Source organism: Simochromis diagramma, unplaced genomic scaffold, assembly GCF_900408965.1.
Source record: "Simochromis diagramma unplaced genomic scaffold, fSimDia1.1 OVJJ01000061.1, whole genome shotgun sequence".
Classification (NCBI taxonomy): Eukaryota; Metazoa; Chordata; class Actinopteri; order Cichliformes; family Cichlidae; genus Simochromis; species Simochromis diagramma.
Window position 1 is genome coordinate 2,128,837 of NW_024386945.1, and position 18,084 is coordinate 2,146,920.

Below are 18,084 nucleotides of genomic sequence, written 5' to 3' on the forward strand. Positions count from 1 at the left end.
TGTTCCTAACAAAGTGGCCGCCTTCTGTGCACTGTTGTATGTAATGTGTGAAAGTATCGTGTTTTTAAAGCACACCTGAGGCTCGGATCCTGTTTTAATAAGGTTTTTATTGCGTATATACGGGTTAAGGTTCATTGTGTGTTCTATGTAATGTAGCACTTCACAACACAGCAGGATTGGAAGAACAACCATCATTTCACCAAACCAATGATTTGCTTAGAAGCAGTGACATACTGAACATCAATTAATTCTTATTTTTTTTTATATAAATTGTCCTTGTCAGTTTGATTATTCACTATTAAAAATGCAGCACTGTGAATTTTTTAATCTAAATGGCTTCAGCGTCTACGTATGCGATACCCAATTTCATTTTATGTGCACGCTTTACTCCACAGACATCACTTCACAAGACAAGAACTTGTACATTTTCCCAGTATTATTAATGTGTTTGCCGTACAAATTAAACATTACTAATCTGTCTACAAACCAGCGCGGCTGCAGATTACAAACCTCCCCTGAATGCTACTCCATGTCAGACACATGCAACCTTAACATTAAACTAAAAAACAGACGAAAAGAAAGTCTCCTCTGATACACCTACTCTATGCAGAAATGCATCATTCAGTATACCAAACATACAAATATAGTCAAGTTAATGGCCAGTACTCAAACAATAAAAACACACAGACACGTCATTATACAGTACAGTACGCTGCTTAGTCTCCATTAGCTTTTGTAATATAGTACAGATAAAACACACACATACATACAGTACATTCATAAATAAAACATAAAACACAGCAAGGTAACTTATCACAATGCGCAGACTTTTAAATTAAAAGAAAATGGTATAATTAGTGAGGCATTTGTTTATATGTAAATGTGTCATTTAACCCATTATTTGATGAATGTGATGATTATTAATATAGCAGCATAACAGTAGAGTTCCACACAGCTTTCGTAAAATCAAAGTATTAGGTTGATATGTTACAAATAAATTACAGTCTGTAAGTAAATTTAGCTTTATCTTCTGCTTGTGTGCTCACAGCACGCTAACCTGTGACATGACGCAAAGAAACCTCAAAGGTAGAGAATATTAAAGTAAAACTTGACAACGATTAAAATAGTAACACACTCTGGGCGGCAAAAAACAGTTGAGTTGAAGAAGAAGAAAAATAATAAAAAAGAGTCCGATCACAGTCGCCTGTGATGAGCTTGTGCTCGTCTCTAGTCGCGGTCTAAGTTTGGTCTTCATCAGTGTTCACAGGTAGGGATATTGGTTGAGTTTTCGCTGGTAAGCGGCACCGGAGCGTTGGAAAGGCTGTGCTGCCAGCTGTTGCTGCTGCTGCTGCTGCTGCTGTTGATGGTTGTTGCCGTACTGTCCTGGAGCAGACCCCCCGAGGGCTAAGCTGCTGTTCTTCTGAAGCAGAGCCAAAGAGGAGTAAGCCCCGCTTGCCCTGCCATGGCGGGATGTACCGCCCTGCATCTGGTCTACAGCCTGAGACACTGAGGCCAAGGCGGCAGAGGCCGGGTAGGCATACAGATTTGGCGTGGAGCCAAAGAGGGTGCTTTCGTGGAGCCGGTAGGACGAGTGGGAGGAGACGGGAGGGGGATATGTGGGCTGCCTCCTCAGGGAGCTACTGCTTGCTGTTTGCTCGTGAGAAGATGGCATCACAGACTGCTGCAGCTGAAATGAAAGACAAGAATGGCTTGTGAAGTGCAGAGTCAGTCTACAATACCTTTGGCCAGAGAATGCTAAGTAACGCCGTGCACAGAACATCATGCTGTTGAAAGCCGTTACCTGACTCAGATTCAGAGGCTGAGATCTGCTGGACGCAGCCCGCTGATTGCGCTCGGTTGTGGAATCTCCTGACCGACCAGACGCTTGTGTGGATGCCTTTTTGGACTTTACTGAGCCGCTTGTAGCTTGATCTAAAAAAAAAAAAAAAAAAAAAAGACAGCCAACTGTTAGCACTCAGAAGATCAGAAAAATCAATAAAACATAATTTTTTTCTTTTTAAACTGCTGTTGAATAATCCAGTTTTGCATCTGCAGTAGCTCAATCATTTATGTGCTGCCTTTTAATAGGCTGGTTCGTGCACACATAGGCATGTCAACTCTAAATGTTTTTCAACCCCAAAACCAAAGAAGAATGATGCACACAGTTTTCAAATTAAATGAGCCCCTTTGTTTGAACCGGTTTTGGACCTGAAGCTGCTGGAGCCTTGTGGGTTGTGCTTTCTCCAGGCTGGCTTTTAACTGAGGGCATGATGACTGCTAGAGACTTTGTAGGCTGAGAGGAGGTTTTGGGGCTCAGGGGGCTGCTGGTAGAGGAGTCTGAGTCATGGGAGTCGTGCACAGTCACACAGCTGATCACATTGGTTCTCTGACTTGTTCCAGAGCTGCGGGAGAAAAGAAGAAGAGTAAAAGGTTTTAAAAATAACATTTTTATTAGACACTACTAAAAGTTGGGGAAAAGAAAGCAGTGCAACATAAGGTGACCAGATTGAAAACGAGGCTCACCAGGCAGCAGGAAACTTTGTATCATCCTCATCTTCAGAGTCGCTGTGAATGGTGATGATGCTGACGGCAGGGCTTGGTGTGTCAGAGATAACAATGGGCTGAGACTGGTCACCGGCAAAGGAAGTGCTGTTGACCACATTGGTGGCTGATTGTACTGAGGACACCGGCCTGGAGGAGAGAATAAGCAGCACACTGACTGTCTTAAATCAAATATAAACATATGCGAACAATAAGGTGAGAAATGAAAAGATCGACAGGATACCTGGGTCTGCTCTCAGCGTGTCGAGCCTTTGATCTCTTGCCCTGTTGGGATCTCGAGTGAGCGGCCCCTGAGCTGTGGTTTTGGGTCCCAGTATGACGGCCAGCACCAGAGTCCTGCTGGTTAACGCTATCGTATTGGCTGCCATGGCGACCCCTACAAAACGGAGATATCGCTTCAGTACAAGTAAGCAGTTACACTTGTGAGAGATGCTGTTCCATTTTAACTCAAAAATGAGCACCATCAGAATAAACTACCTCCAGCCTGAAGTCTGCTGACTGTCGGAGATGTGGGCTCCCATGGGTGGCTCTGGCACCACAGCCTGCCCCGGGTTGTGAATGGACATGCCAGGCATCTGTTGCCATGTGGAAGGGATTAGAATCTGCTGTGTTCCCGCTGGCCAGCCCTGCTGTGTGAGCACATGTACACAAGCATGCTGAAAAACTGTAAGAAACAGGTGTTAAGTGCAAAACAGAAATCTGACAGAGACAACTCAGTGAGCACATGCCTCTATCACTATGCCAGCTGAATAAAAGGCAGCATGGGTTCAGCTTACATATTGTTTTCAGATTTATTGCTGTGTGTAGAGAGAGATGTATTTTTAACTGCTAAAAAGGAAAGAGAAGTGATTTAACAGCTTAAAAAGAAAACATTTCACATGGATTATGATGCCAAGCATTTATGCAACATGAATCTGGGCCAAGCAAACGTGAAACTGAAATGTGTTAATCTGAGATAAGAACAAAAAACAATGAAATTTGTCTGCGCAACAACAATAATCACCAAAGCTTAAACACAGACGTGCACTGCTGTCTTCCACCAGGTGGCACCAAAGGTTTGCTGTATAAGTAAGCTAGTAGGCTAATAGGTTAGTAATAAAGAGTCACAATTGTGTTTCCCACAATTATGTAGGAAAGAAGAAAAAACGGAAAGGAACTTGTCCCCTTGGATTGAAAACGTACGTCATCAAAGATTTCTTAAGCAAGACAGGAGGACCTGACTGGACACAGGCTTAAGCCAAAGGACCACTTGAGCCCCTTTTCCATTAGTACCTCCTCGGATCGACTTGCCACGGTGAGCCATGCTTTTCAGGGTTTTCCATTTAGTCATAGTACCTGGTACCAGGTTCTAAAATAGTACCTGTTCAGCCGCGGTTCCAAGCAATCCGAGCATATACTAAAAGGTGACGTTGTCAGACTGCATGCCACCAATTGGTTGGTCAGTGACGTCACTCAATCACGAGAGCATCTTATTTACGAAAATCTAAACTGCCATTTTTGAAACCTGGCAATGCTACAAAAACAACACCGTGGTCCCACAGACCGAGCAGCTGGAATATCATTGCTTCAAAATCCACCTTTGTTGTAGGGTTTGTGTTACATACTACGCCAAGGATGCTCGGATACATTGCTATAACAACAACCACGCACATTAGCTGGTACTTGATTGTAATGGAAAACCAGTCGATCCGAGTCGAGTCTTGGCGTGCCGATCCAAGTGGGTAATGGAAAAGGGGCTTTAAAGATTGATAACATTAAATGATCTGTAATGCAGCATTTTCTGTAAGAAAACTGTAGGCATTTCATTTAAACGTTTTAAGTACAGCTGTCAAATTTAGCAATATTTCCTTCTTAAATCATAAAAAAGTAGTTGTAAATGTAAATGTAACATGAGTAACACATACTAGTAATTTAAGCATTTATAGGATCCTACCTGTGCCAGCATGCTGGGCTGGATGTGAAGAGACTGGGAGGACTGGTTCTGAGGGACTAAGGGTACTGAGTTTTCCATTCTCACTGGGTAAGCAGATGGCTTGTTGGAGGTTTGAAGACCTGCACGAATGTCAGATATGAAGAACTGGTCACAAAATATAGGTGGAAAAAGAGAGAAAACATAACTTTTTGTTTAAACTGTCCCATCATTTTTACCCTGGATGGTTGGTGGGCAAACAATAAGTGTCTGCTGGAAGGGCTCGGTCTGGGTGCAGAGCTGGGTGGGTCTGGTTTGCAGAGGAACTCCCTGCTGGGTCAGACCAGGGATGTTGATGGTGGCCTGCTGGTAGAGGCCAGGCTGATAGTTCAGCAGTGGGACATTACTACTGAGAGACAGGGACTGGCCTCCTGTAGAGGTCATCTGGAAGACACGACAAAGGAAAATTTTAAAATTAATGCCTAAAAAGATGAATTGAGATTTTTACATTTTTGTATGAGAGTTGCATTTACAAGCATACAATGTCAAAGTCTTCAAGTGCCTAAAGCCAGGCTATGAATCAGAAATGGAAAAGTTTCTTTGGTGCATTCCTACATCTAGTACTTGTAAATAAGTTGTTTTTAAATGTCTCGCCGTTTGAAATGAAAGAGTCTGTACATAGAAGTGTACAAGCTAATAAATTAGCATTGTTCTACAAAATAACCAATTACATCTTCAACAGAAATTATGAGTATAATCTTAAGATCAAACTGTTCCTGAGGCAGTTTAGAGAGGATCTTCTCACTTGATTGTGCTGATTAAGTTGGCTACTGAATGTGACGGTGAGGTTTGTTGCTGCACTCGGGGTGTTGTTGCTTGCAAACATATTTTTTCCGTTCTCAAAGGCGCTGCATCGGCGTTTACATATATCCATATTTTGGAAGCAGGACTTCACGCTGTGGAATAAAAGAAAATACATATAAATATATACATTTAAATCAGACAGAAGCTAAACAACAGTCATCACAATCTGTAGCTTCATTTCTTTATCCCACGCAGGTCTTACTGTGAGCTGTGCGGGAAGTGCAGCAGGTGGGTCATGGTAACAAATGGGTGGTTCAGCGTCTTCATAGGTGTGATCCTTTTGTCAGCGTCGAGTGTCAGCATCTTCTTCAGCAGGTCTATAAACTCCCGTCTGTCAGCCTTCTCTGCCAGGATGTCTGTGCCCTCCAGGTTTGTCATGTTCACCTGCAGGAAGTCACAGCCCATGTGACATGTTCACAGCACAAAAAAGTACCTCCTTTCAACTTTTACTAATTAAATTTCCCTGGCCTACATGGAAAACATGAGCCTGGTTCTTTACACCATGCTCCTTTAATATGCATAGCCAGGGCTCGCAAAATCGCTAGCCCGACGTCCCGGGGCTAGCGATTTTTCCAGTCGGGCTACCAAAATCTATCTCTGCCCTGCCCGTTGGGCTATCATAGGAAGGAAAAATATATGTCAATGCTTTTGCATTCTTTCGGAAATGTAGCTGGGTAATTATGTCATTGGCATCGGTGAGCCACTGTCAATATGTGACATATTGAAATCGCGTTTGAATTTGCGCTTGTTTTTTGCTTTCACTTTGCAAATGTCCAGGTGCCTTCTTTTGGCGCACCGGCCGGTCACGACCGGCGGCGTAAAAGTCACTCGGGTCAGAACATGGGGTGCCACCATCATCCCACTTCTGACACCAATGTGGCGAGCTCAGACAACGAGGAGACGGAGGTGTCGTTTGGTCTTGCTGCCCGTGAGCTAGCCAGGGAGCACAGCCGTTTATTGACATCTGCAGAAGAACACTGCCGCTAGCTAACTGCTCAGCGCGGCAACCGCACAGCAACAACAACAACACACAGGGCGCCCTCTGACCCCGGAAGGACACACCGTCGCAGCGAGAGGGCGTCACCCGTCACTATGGCAACATAAACAAAACATAACTGAACAAACAGAACCCCGAACAGCCCTGACCCGCTACAATATGCTGCTGAGAATATAGCCCAGAAGAAGCGTATAGTATAGCTTTTATTTTGGAAAGAGCCATTTCTCTGTAATAAACTCTCTTTTCCAAAGAGGAGTGATTCCCCAATCAGATACAGGTGTTACCGCGCCAGATCCGCGGCCCCGAACCGTAGTAAGGAAACCTCTGGCAGTTACTTGAAGGTTCCGTAACTGACTCGTAGCCGGCAACAGCTTACTATACAGGTCAACTCCGCTAGCAAAAAGATCGAAGGAGGCGTAGGAAACTGCTTCACCGAACTTTATTTCTTCTCTAAGGCACGAACACCGCGTACAGTGGGCTGAAACAGTTTACTCACAGCGAGCATCGCCGACACAACTCTGGCTGTCGAGGGAGTTATTATATTCCTTTTATTTCTTTTCTTTTCGTCTCTTCTGTAGCTAACCGTTACTTTTTCCCCTTCTCCGCTCTCTCTCGTCACACACACAGCAGGCAGGCCCGCTACACACATCCCGAATACATTTCCCATCAGGCTTCATCCTTAAAGGGCCATGCCTGTAACACAGGGCTTGCAAAATCGCTAGCCCGACGTCCCGGGGCTAGCGATTTTTCCAGTCGGGCTACCAAAATCTATCTCTGCCCTGCCCGTTGGGCTATCATAGGAAGGAAAAATATATGTCAATGCTTTTGCATTCTTTCGGAAATGTAGCTGGGTAATTATGTCATTGGCATCGGTGAGCCACTGTCAATATGTGACATATTGAAATCGCGTTTGAATTTGCGCTTGTTTTTTGCTTTCACTTTGCAAATGTCCAGGTGCCTTCTTTTGGTGCACCCGGTCACGACCGGCGGCGGAAAAGTCACTCGGGTCAGAACATGGGGTGCCACCATCATCCCACTTCTGACACCAATGTGGCGAGCTCAGACAACGAGGAGACGGAGGTGTCGTTTGGTCTTGCTTCCGGTGAGCTAGCCAGGGAGCACAGCCGTTTATTGACATCTGCAGAAGAATACTGCCGCTAGCTAACTGCTCAGCGCGGCAACCGCACAGCAACAACAACAACAACACACAGGGCGCCCTCTGACCCCGGAAGGACACACCGTGGCAGCGAGAGGGCGTCACCCGTCACTATGGCAACATAAACAAAACATAACTGTATAAACAGAACCCCTAACAGCCCTGACCCACTACAATATGCTGCTGAGAATATAGCCCAGAAGAAGCGTATAGTATAGCTTTTATTTTGGAAAGAGCCATTTCTCTGTAATAAACTCTCTTTTCCAAAGATGAGTGATTCCTCAATCAGATACAGGGCTTGCAAAATCGCTAGCCCGACGTCCCGGGGCTAGCGATTTTTCCAGTCGGGCTACCAAAATCTATCTCTGCCCTGCCCGTCGGGCTATCATAGGAAGGAAAAATATATGTCAATGCTTTTGCATTCTTTCAGAAATGTAGCTGGGTAATTATGTCATTGGCATCGGTGAGCCACTGTAAATATGTGACATATTGAAATCGCATTTGAATTTGCGCTTGTTTTTTGCTTTCACTTTGCAATGGCGCGAACTGTGTATAGAGAGCGACAGCACTGATTGGTGAGTGATGATAATTTGCGCACCAATTCCTCTGACATCGTCTTATCAATCGTTAGCTTACTATGCAAACATGACAAGTGAAATCTCCCGCAGCAAGCTTAAACATATGAGAGGTTGATCGCGCAGAGAATCGCTGACCGTTATGTGTGTGTGTGTAAAAGCAGCAGGATATATATTTTAGTTCTGCTGAGCCAAATAAGACAGGTTAGGGTGAAGAAGTGACAGCCAAAGAAAAGCTTACCACAAAACGGAGAAGTTATGACAAATCAGACTATAAGGCAAAAAGAAAGTGCAGCTTTATGGTTTCATGGACAAAAGAATTTCTGTGGCTGCAATATGACGAGCTATATAACCGGGGCTGCACATAAGTGGTCCGCAGGTGCGCATTCGCTGTCAAAAAAAAAAAAAAAAAAAAAAACGCGCACAAGATATGAAGTTGCAACGCGTGTTTGCATACATAAGATTTTCTGGAGGAGGACAGACATTTGTTTAGAACTCTTAAAGATGTCGAAGAAGCTCCTTTAAGCAATTACTTTGGTGTTCCTCCACCTCCAAAGAAATGTCAGAAGGAGTCCGAACCACAAAAGAAGCGCGTATTCTCGTAAAAGTGGTTGCAGGAGGTGAGCTGGCTTCAAACAAATGATGAACGCACAGAGATGTGGTGCGGAATGTGCCGTGAAAATCCCACTCTAGCGGACAAAAACACTGCCTTTATATGGACGCAAACGCGCGTTGCAACTTCTTATCTGGTGCGCGTCTTTTATTTTGACAGCGAATGCGCACATGCGGACCACTTATGTGCACCCGTGTAAATAACATAATGTTCTGCCGGGTGTGTTGTTGGTTTTCTCTCGATTTCTGAGTCGACAAGCGCCTTTGTTACTAGGACCAGTCATTTTAAGAAAGGCCCCCATTAGAACCCATGAGAAATCCAAGAAATGCATTATTGCTCAGTCTGCAATATCTTTCCCAGAACAAACACCAATTGCAAATAACATACTAAAAATAAACCTGAAAAATCTGTTTAGAACAGCGTACTATGTTGCAAAGAGTGAACTACCACTGGCAAAATTTAGCAGTCTTTGCAAACTTCAAAAAGCAAATGGCCTAGATGTTGGTTCCACTTGTCTCTTACCCTTGACTTCAGTGGAAATTTCAAACTCAGGATCTGACACAGACTGATTCATGTCCTACACAGTTCTTACAAGTTCATAGAAATTTCTGTTCAATTAGAACCAAGTATTTGAGTTGATGATTGTAATTTTTATACAATGTTGTAATTTGTTTTTCAACAATTTTTTGATTAATGTTTTGTTTCCTTTACAATATTATACTTTAATGTATAATATTGTAAAGGAAACAAAACAGGAAACAAAACATCAATCAAAAAATTGCTCTCTTTTTTATTCGGGCTACTTACATTTATTTTGGGCTACCAAAAACTGAAGAGTCCCTGCCCGAAGGGCTACCAGGGATTTTGAAATTTTGAGAGCCCTGATAGCAGAACCTCTAGTAAGAAATACCAGATTATTCCCAAGTTTGTTATTTAAGTAAAAGGGAAAATATAATGCTTGTCACATTGTTGCTCATCCTGTGCATCATTTTGTTTCCCTGCTTAAATGATTCAGTGTAGCTCCTGCCTTTCCTAAGCTTTTGCTGACTGAAGACAAATTAATTGATCATATTAGAAGTATCAACACAACAACAGCTATAACAGCAGGTTATGACGTGAAATGGTGTTAATGTTTGTTGGATTGTGTACTGCTATGAACTGTGTGACAGGAAGGTCCAGTGTATCCTTCGCTAAACAAGGTAATCGAAAGAAGCATTAAAGCAAGCAAAACTCAATCAGGAGAAGAAAAAGTACACGTCACAGGGGCAACTTGAACTCCTGACCACTCGCTCTGAGATCTATTACTTATCCTATTACACATTAACACACTTAGATCACAGTTACCAAATTAGCTGAAGTCAAATGTCGGTCTATTTAACAAAACTACAACAAAAAACATACATATGCATTTAATTTCTTTGTTGCAATGATGCAGTTGCTGCAGTTTTTTGCTTTGTTGATACGGTCTGACTGGGGCTTTACCTGGAAACACTGTTGTTGTCTAAAATCTAGGGTATAGTTTTTGCCATCATGCCATTTTGGCTGCTGTTTGGCCCATGTTTGTGAGGGTCCTACTTTGCCCCAAAGAGGGAGCAACACTTAAAATATCTGCTTACAGCAGCTGTCTCTTAGACAGGATAACTCCTCACCTGCATCATGTCATCCAGACAGTTGAAGATGTATTTTCTTGCCTCCTTCGACTTGATGCCCATCTCTGCCTCGTGCTCTGCAGGTGTCTGCAGAAAAAGGAACCACAGCAACACTTCAGTACATGAAGTGTTTTTTCTCGTTTGGGGACTCATATCTGTGTCACCTACTTTGAGCCTCCACAGCGGGTAGCTCGAGTCAGGGCCTCGGTTGAAAAAGCGGCTGGTCTTGGTTCCTGCACTAAGGAGGTACTCTGCTGGAAGACCCTGGGTCTGAGAAATGTAGCGAATCTGAGAGAAAACAATGAAAAATAAGTATAAAATAGTGGTTAAAAGATGGTTAAAATTAAAGGCACTGCCTCTTTGGTTGACAGCTGTCCCAAGACAGGCAGCTGTGTCTGATTTTTATGTAAATGTCAGTGTGTATAAGGGTGCTGCAGATGACCTGGTCATACTCTGAGGCACCGGGATAAAGGGGCCATCCCAAGAACAGCTCAGCAATGACACATCCCAAAGACCACATATCGATGGCTTCACAGAAAGGAAGGCCCAGGATAATCTCTGGAGCTCTGTAGGCCCATCAAAGCCGATAAATGTGAAGATCACAGCAAGTAATTCACAAGATATTTCATAGCTCTAGGCAAAAATGCTCACCTGTAATATCGAGACTGCAGGTAAGTTGAGCATACAGCTTTGGAAACATGGCTCGCCGAGCCAAAATCAATGACCTTCACCCTGTAAGGCTGCCTCAGAGGGTCTACCAGCATGATGTTTTCAGGCTTCAGGTCGGCATGGATCAGCCCCAGGCTCTTCAGCTTCATTAGCGCGGTGGCGACCTGCTGCAGGATTGGCCGGATGCACTTGAGCATCAGAGGGCTGAACTTGCTGTGCTTCAGGAAGTCGTAAAGGTTCTGCTCCAGCATCTCAAACACAAGGCACGTGTGATTCTTGTGCTGGAAACACTCGTACGAGCGGACAAAGTTGAACTCATCGGCATTTTCCGTGCTCAGCCTGCTGAGGATACTCACCTGCAAGTAGGAGGAAGATGATATTATGTGGTAATAAACAGAAAAATGAATGCGAAAGTAACATCTTCCTTAACAGGCCAAAACATAAAGGTTCACAGAATTTATCTTGGGTACCATCCAGTACTCAAAATCACATATCAGCCCTATGGCAGAAACAACACAGAGGATCAGAGAAGTCAGTAGGATTCATCCTCCAATTAAAAAATATAAAACAAAACCTGTACAAAATTCTGCGGCAATCAAATAGATTAGATATTTCAGTCAGTGGCCAAAGTTCAGGTTATTGTGTCTGTATTCCCGTAGCTGGATGTTGGCTGATCTCAACCATAACTGCCAACCATGCAGCCAGACCACCAACACTGCTTACAATATAAAGCAAATAAAAGAAACCTGCTTTTGGCTGCTCCCATTTGCACAAGGGATCACCACAGCAGGTAGCCATGCTCATTTGATTTGGCAGATTTTCATGCCGGATGCTCTTCATATTGTGTTATATTGTGAGCACAAGCGTCTCTATGGAGGTCCACGTGCCTGACAACTGCACAGGAAATATGACAGCTGTCCATGTCTACAATCTAGTATAATCCCTGCCATATATCAGTGCTTCAATTCGCTGTAGTCTATTCCTGAGGTAACTATTGATGTCTTATTAAAAACAAGGTGGAGACTGACGTGGTCAAACAAGCTGAAAACAGGCCAAAAGCACAAGTAGGATTGCATTTATGATGTCATATACATGCACCGCCATTCCCAATTTTCATATTATATGAAATTATATGCTAATAAAGGCTCCTTTCATCAATTTTAACAATATGTACTCACCTCAATTTGCCCTTGCCGAGCATAAGAGGGATGGTTCTTCAAGATTTTAATGGCCACTATCTCATTTGTGCCCCGCTTCCAGCATTTAGCCACCTGACCGAAGGTGCCGCGTCCCAGAAACTCGAGCACCTCGTAACTGTTGGACATGGAGCACAGGATCTCGTGCTGCACCAGCTGATAGTCGCCCTCGCTGTGGGAGTTGCTGCTCTTGGTGGTGGAGGTGGAGTGTGCTATGGACTGAGCAGTGGTGGTTCCCCCGCCACCGCCACCATTGCGGTTTGAGACCACGGGGGCGGAGAGCTCCTCCAGTATCTGCACGCTGTCGCTGCTGTCCACCTCCTCACTCTTCCTCTTCAGGCTGTACTGCTTGTGATAGAGGTCGGACGGCTGGGAGGAGGACTCTGCATCCTTGATTCGCCGGCTGGAGGAGGAAGATGAAGAGGAGGATGAAGGAGGCCCGCAAAGGCTGCCCGTGCTGTCTGCCGCCCGCACCACCGTCTGCTCCCTTGAGCCGGCCGTTGGCGGGTGGACCTGGTTGGAAGTGTACACTTGGTTAAAGTTGGAGCCAGAGGTTGAGGGTGCAGCTCCCTGGGTAGGGCTCTGCTGGTAGTAACCATTGTCTCCCAGCTGGCTGGATGCATCCCAGGAGGGGTTCTCCACTTTAAGTCTCTTTGAGCGAGAGTAGGCACTGGAGGACACAGAGGGGGAGGAGAACACCTGGAGCTGCGACGCCATGTCTGTGGAGGAGCAGGAAGTGGGTTAGTTTTGTTTTAGAGCCTCTATTTATATTTGTGTGTGTGTTCTTGTATGTTACTCATTTATTTATGTTTAATTATGTGTAAACAGACAGAAGCAGTTAACTGTTTTTATCCTCAAGTTTGGAGCTGCAATAATCAATCAATTAAAGAATTATCTGATTAGTGCCAAACATCAAAGGTGATCAGTGGTACTATTTACGCTTGACTTTTGACCTACTTTACATCCCATTTCCTTTATATTTTCCTCTTCTGGAGTACTTGGCAGCAAAAATCATCCTGCAGGAGTAGACTTCACCTAAGCAGGAAAATGATTCTCATATAGTCTACCTAAAATCAGGTCTTTCAAACCCCGTGACTCTTTATTTTCCCCCCCAATTTGTTTTCTATTAATTTCAACAAGTCATTGGGATGTTATTTATGATTAAAGTGGACGTATTAAACTAATTTCCGGCTCTGTATTTTTATTCTTGGATTGTAGCAGGGTAGCTATCCCTAATTCCTTAAGTCTGAAACAAGCCGATTTGATTCCCGTAAAGCAAATTTCTTCTGATTAGTGACCCCTCCCATAAAAGCAGGTGGGTGGAGCTTCCGGGCACACAACTAGAACTGTACTCTACAGATGAGCACACGTCACACAGAGCCAAGAGCAGGAAAAAAACTGTCATGGTGAGCGTTTACAGCAGAGTGGAGATTTTGACTCACAGGAATTACTGGTACTTTTTTGAAATTCAAATAATCTGTAGGCCGATTAGGCATGACTTTCATCAGTTAAAGTTAATTGTGAGTGACATGTTGTTGGTAACTGTTAGATATTGGGGGTGGACATTTAAATCTCCAGAACTGAAACCCGTATTTGATTGGTTTAATGAAATAAAAGGACTAAAAATGATCACATTTTCACAAGAGACCTGGACTGAGCTATATACTGTTTATTATTCAGATTTGTGATATTGCATTTATTAGCACAGAAAAGTGTGATTCCAGTGTTTTGACCCAATAGAAACTATCTAGCTGGGGCTACATCTAAAACCACTTAACTTAGACATCATTAACATATGTTTCCGCTACCTGGCAGTAACTAACCCCAGCAGCATTTTCCCAAACCTGACTGACAGTACCTGTATTTGCTGACTCTGCACACCGTTGCCTGTGTGATATTAAGGCCTCGTCATCTTCTCACCGAGCAGCTCCGTGTGGTGCAGCAGCGGGTCGGCGGAGCTGCTCGCTGCCTGCTCGGAGCTGGAAGGATGAGAGCTAACCGAGCTAACAGCCAGCTAGCTTTTTCATGAATATCTGAGTCATACCTGACTCCGATCCGCTGTCTCACATCGCGCGACAAACCCGCATTACGCTTGTCGTTTCTCTCGAAATGTCAGATAACATCCCGATGAGCACCGTCTCCGGGACACAGCTCCATCATCACAGTCTGCTCGCTCCACTTCCTGTCCTGCCGACGTAACCGGCGGCGAGATGTGACGGACGTCAACGGCCACGTGCGTCTCCTGCAGTCAAAGATCGTGTATCTCCCAAGTGTATCGCTCTGCCTTATTTTCCTATCTTTATTAGACCGATCTGGTTCTCTTATAATTAACCCTGTGACTATATATGTATAACTACATTCGTGACATTTTCCCTGTAGTTTCTCTCTGAGTAGCACTGGTTGAACTGTCTGTCCTGGGACAACATGTCTATGTGGTGGAGGAGTCCAAGTACTTGACTGAAGACTACTACAGAGGCTGTATACAAGAAGGGGATGAGCAGGCTCTGTTTACTAAGGAAGCCGAGATGCTTAATGTGTGCTGCAAAATGATGGAGAGTTTCTATCAGTCAGCTGTGGGGAGCAGAGTGTAGTTTTCTGTAGTTAGTTTGGCTCTGTGATTGGCAGCAAATTGTGCATTTTTTGAAGCTGTGATAGAGAGGTGGACACTGAACAAACTGTTGTCCATAGTCTGTAGTCCTGACCACCCTCTGTGCCACTTGTACCTTCTTCAGTACTGGTGGAGCCTCAAGGACCTTCTATAAGGTGGTAGCACGAGGTTGTTAATGTTGTTATTAACAGTTATTTATATTGTATTATTATTATTATTATTATTATTATTATTATTATGACATGGAAACTAGTGAAAAATCATCAGATTAAGTGACTAATATACAGTATAAGTTTATAATTCTGTATGGAGGACCTGAGAAGCAACATTCATGGCTGAAAAATTAGTCCTCCCGTGGTCGGCTGAGGCTGGCTCCAAAAGGAGTTAAATCCCCAAGTTCACAATATTAAGAAAACCGTCAGTATATACTGGATCATGATAAAGATTATTATTATTGTTATCATTATTATATTGATGTGATTTACATTTAAATGTAAGGGTGTGGCTGCTTTCATTGACAGCTTCAGCCAACAGCTGCCAGAGAGGCCTCACCTCAGCTGAAGTCACTTAACTTGACCCCTTGACTGTCCACATTTCTCTTTTGGTGAGTGAAATTGTAGAAGTTTATATCTGTCAGGTATGATATGGTCACTTCTGGTTCTACAAACAAACCCTACCTCCAAATGCAATGTCCAAAATCTGATAGGTGATGCCACAGTGGCTACGCCCATCTTTTTTTAAACAGTTGATGGACAGTCACCATGGAAATAAAGCATTAAATTGTGATTTTGTTATTTTATCTTCTTAGACAGCATTTTAAAACATCCCATTCGTTATTTATATATTTAAAATGTACTTTTTTTAACCCATGGAAATTTAATATTGTTTTTGTACACCTTTTAAAATTAAACAATTTAGAGATAGATTATCTTTCACCCATCTATCCATTAATTTCATTACTGACAAATATATTAAACAGAAAAATAATGTGTAATCAATTCATTTATAGAAACTGAATTACTGAATTTTATAGATAGATATACATCTTTATATATAGAGAGAGATGGAGTTGGATATAGGTGTGTGTGTGTGTGTGTGTGTGTGTGTGTGTGTGTGTGTGTGTGTGTGTGTGAGTGAAAGATCACATTTTAACCACTGGTACCTTATTATTTATTTATATTTTTTTAAATTTAGAATTTTGTTCTCCTAATTAAAACTTGTGATAATGCTATTCTAGCTAAATATTCCATGGAAAGGTGGCTGTAAACACCATATTGACAAATAAACACAAATAAAGACTTATTGGGAAATTAGAAATTATTACCAGACATATTGAATTTATAAACTGTATAACTACAGTCAACTGAAATTGGGCTTCACTGTATATAGATTATTCCCTAATTAAAAAGATCAATTTGTCACACATTTCAACACAAGGAGGCGCTGTTGTCTCAGCGACAAGGAAAAACGGAGTGAGTCGAACAGACGATGTTTATTTCCATCCATCTCTCATCTTGCCTTTTCAGATATATTAGCATTTTTATTTTTGTCTCTACAGCTTGTTTACAGCATCAGAAGCACTGCGTTTTATAGTGGTACACCACAGTAGACAAAAATACATCACCAAGACTACACCAGCATAGTCGATGCAAAAACAAAGGAAAAAGAGAACATGTTTCAGATCAAAACTGCTTATCAAGATGATAATAACTAATGATATTAAATTTCTTATCCTTGAAATATAATAGGAGTACATGCATGCAGTACATATACAATCAAACATACTGGAAAGTATTGATGTAATGAATCAGCAAAGAAATGATGGTTCATACAAAACAAGTGCTCAACTAACAATGTATTTATACACATATATATCTGAGAGGAAAAGACCAGCAGATCCTCATAGAACAAAACCCTATCAAAATAAAAGTTGTAACTGAACTAAAATGCATTAATTTCTTCACTTTAATGAACTTTAAATGTGACGTTTATTTATTTATGCATTTCTTGTAGCTTTCTCTGTGCACAGAGAAAGCTACAAGAAATGCATAAACTGACTGTATAGTATACTGTGATGGCTGAATTTATTCAGCAGCATCAGGCTCCTCTTCTCATTGAAATCCAGCTGTGGTGAATGTTTGGAAGGCTGCATTTTTCAAGTATTTTCTCCCTCTCTCGACTCTTGAAGGACTACCTGAAGGAGTGTCGGAAGTGCAAACTCCTTCTTTTCAGCTTTTCTGGGTTGTGGGAAGCCATGTGCGAAAATTCTCGGAAGATGTCAAGGTACGTGGCGTCTCCTGATGAACAAAAAGAGAAAACACAACAGGAAATGACGATGAAAACCACAGCCCGAGACCCAAAGCTCTTTGAAGAGTCAAAACATCTTTCTAAATGAAAGTTAGGAAGGAAACAACAGAGGAGCCTTCTGAATGAAGGGCCGAGGCACCATGAAGCTTCCCCTCTTTCAACTTTCCAAATACTGAGCCTCTACTTTTCCTGTTGTCATGGTGACCGCTGAGCCCACCACCGCTACTACCACAACAAAAGCAACTCAAGTCTTTTGTGTCCGTGAGAGCTGCCAGGCTCAGAAAATTAAAAAGGGGATGAAAATTCCTGGTTTTCCCAGCTTGTTTCTGAGTCAGAGAGTTCAAGGCTCCTGGTATTTATGGAGGTTTCCTTTCCTCTATAGACATTCCTTATTGAGCTGGTTTTCCTATCTGTGTTTGGCCTTTGCTGTCAGAATATTTTACAAATGTTTGTTCCCACAGTCTTAAGAGAATTGAGGCAGTAGAAAGGATTTTGGTGCCTCTTTTTTTTCCCCTCGAATAATGAACAGAAGGATTTTTTAGTAGTACCACTTTATTAGGTACAGCTGTTAAGTTTCTTGTTCATGCAACTATCTATTCAGCCAATCACCTGGCAGCAACTCTGTGCATTTAGGCATCTAAAACCGGTCAAGATGACTTGCTGAACTTCAAACTGAGCATCACAATGAGGAAGAAAGATAATTTAAGACAGCGGTCCCCAACCTTTTTTGCGCTACGGACCGGTTTATGTCCAAAAATATTTCATGGACCGGCCTTTAAGGTGTCGCAAATTAGTACAACAAAATAAAACCAGTACCGGTACCAAAACAAAGAAGTTTTATGCATAACACACGAGAAAAGACCCAGGGAAACAGAGTTAATGATAAAAACAATAAAAACCCTGAAAACCATAAATTTCACACCCAAGCCCCAACTGTCGCGGCCCAGTACCAAACGACTCACGAACCAGTACCGGGACG

At 42.8% G+C, this 18,084-nt stretch overlaps 2 protein-coding genes and 1 long non-coding RNA gene across 9 annotated transcripts in view; 1 reads left to right on the forward strand and 2 right to left on the reverse strand.

The window, feature by feature from the left end:
- Nucleotides 1-87: 87 nt before the first annotated feature.
- hipk1a (homeodomain interacting protein kinase 1a) lies at nt 88-14,502 on the reverse strand. Of its 2 annotated transcripts, none has more exons than XM_040038208.1 (16): nt 14,049-14,502; nt 12,173-12,909; nt 10,977-11,350; nt 10,768-10,891; nt 10,494-10,613; nt 10,326-10,412; nt 5,538-5,719; nt 5,277-5,427; nt 4,711-4,915; nt 4,496-4,614; nt 3,040-3,188; nt 2,786-2,938; nt 2,524-2,691; nt 2,209-2,402; nt 1,802-1,932; nt 88-1,687 (listed from the first exon to the last, which is right to left on the reverse strand). In XM_040038208.1, the coding sequence occupies exons 2-16, from the start codon at nt 12,905-12,907 to the stop codon at nt 1,262-1,264; spliced, it is 3,318 nt and encodes a 1,105-aa protein (XP_039894142.1). In that variant the 5' UTR covers nt 12,908-12,909; nt 14,049-14,502; the 3' UTR covers nt 88-1,261. The 2 variants fall into 2 exon arrangements, with proteins under 2 accessions (XP_039894142.1, XP_039894141.1); XM_040038207.1 differs by having other exon boundaries at nt 3,040-3,191; nt 14,049-14,500.
- Nucleotides 13,544-17,649, forward strand: LOC120737484. 2 transcript variants are annotated; one of them, XR_005696743.1, is made up of 3 exons: nt 13,544-13,596; nt 15,320-15,402; nt 16,987-17,649. It is a non-coding gene; the product is annotated as an uncharacterized LOC120737484 (long non-coding RNA). The 2 variants fall into 2 exon arrangements; XR_005696744.1 differs by having other exon boundaries at nt 13,559-13,643.
- acap3a (ArfGAP with coiled-coil, ankyrin repeat and PH domains 3a) overlaps nt 16,272-18,084 on the reverse strand; it is a 69,768-nt gene continuing 67,955 nt past the window's right edge. For 4 of the 5 annotated variants that reach the window (XM_040038210.1, XM_040038212.1, XM_040038211.1 and 1 more), the window contains exon 25: nt 16,272-17,095. In XM_040038210.1, the coding sequence (XP_039894144.1) occupies nt 16,989-17,095 (107 nt within the window). In that variant the 3' untranslated portion in view covers nt 16,272-16,988. The remainder of the gene's footprint in view (nt 17,096-18,084) is intronic. The other variant, XM_040038213.1, reaches the window with a different exon arrangement.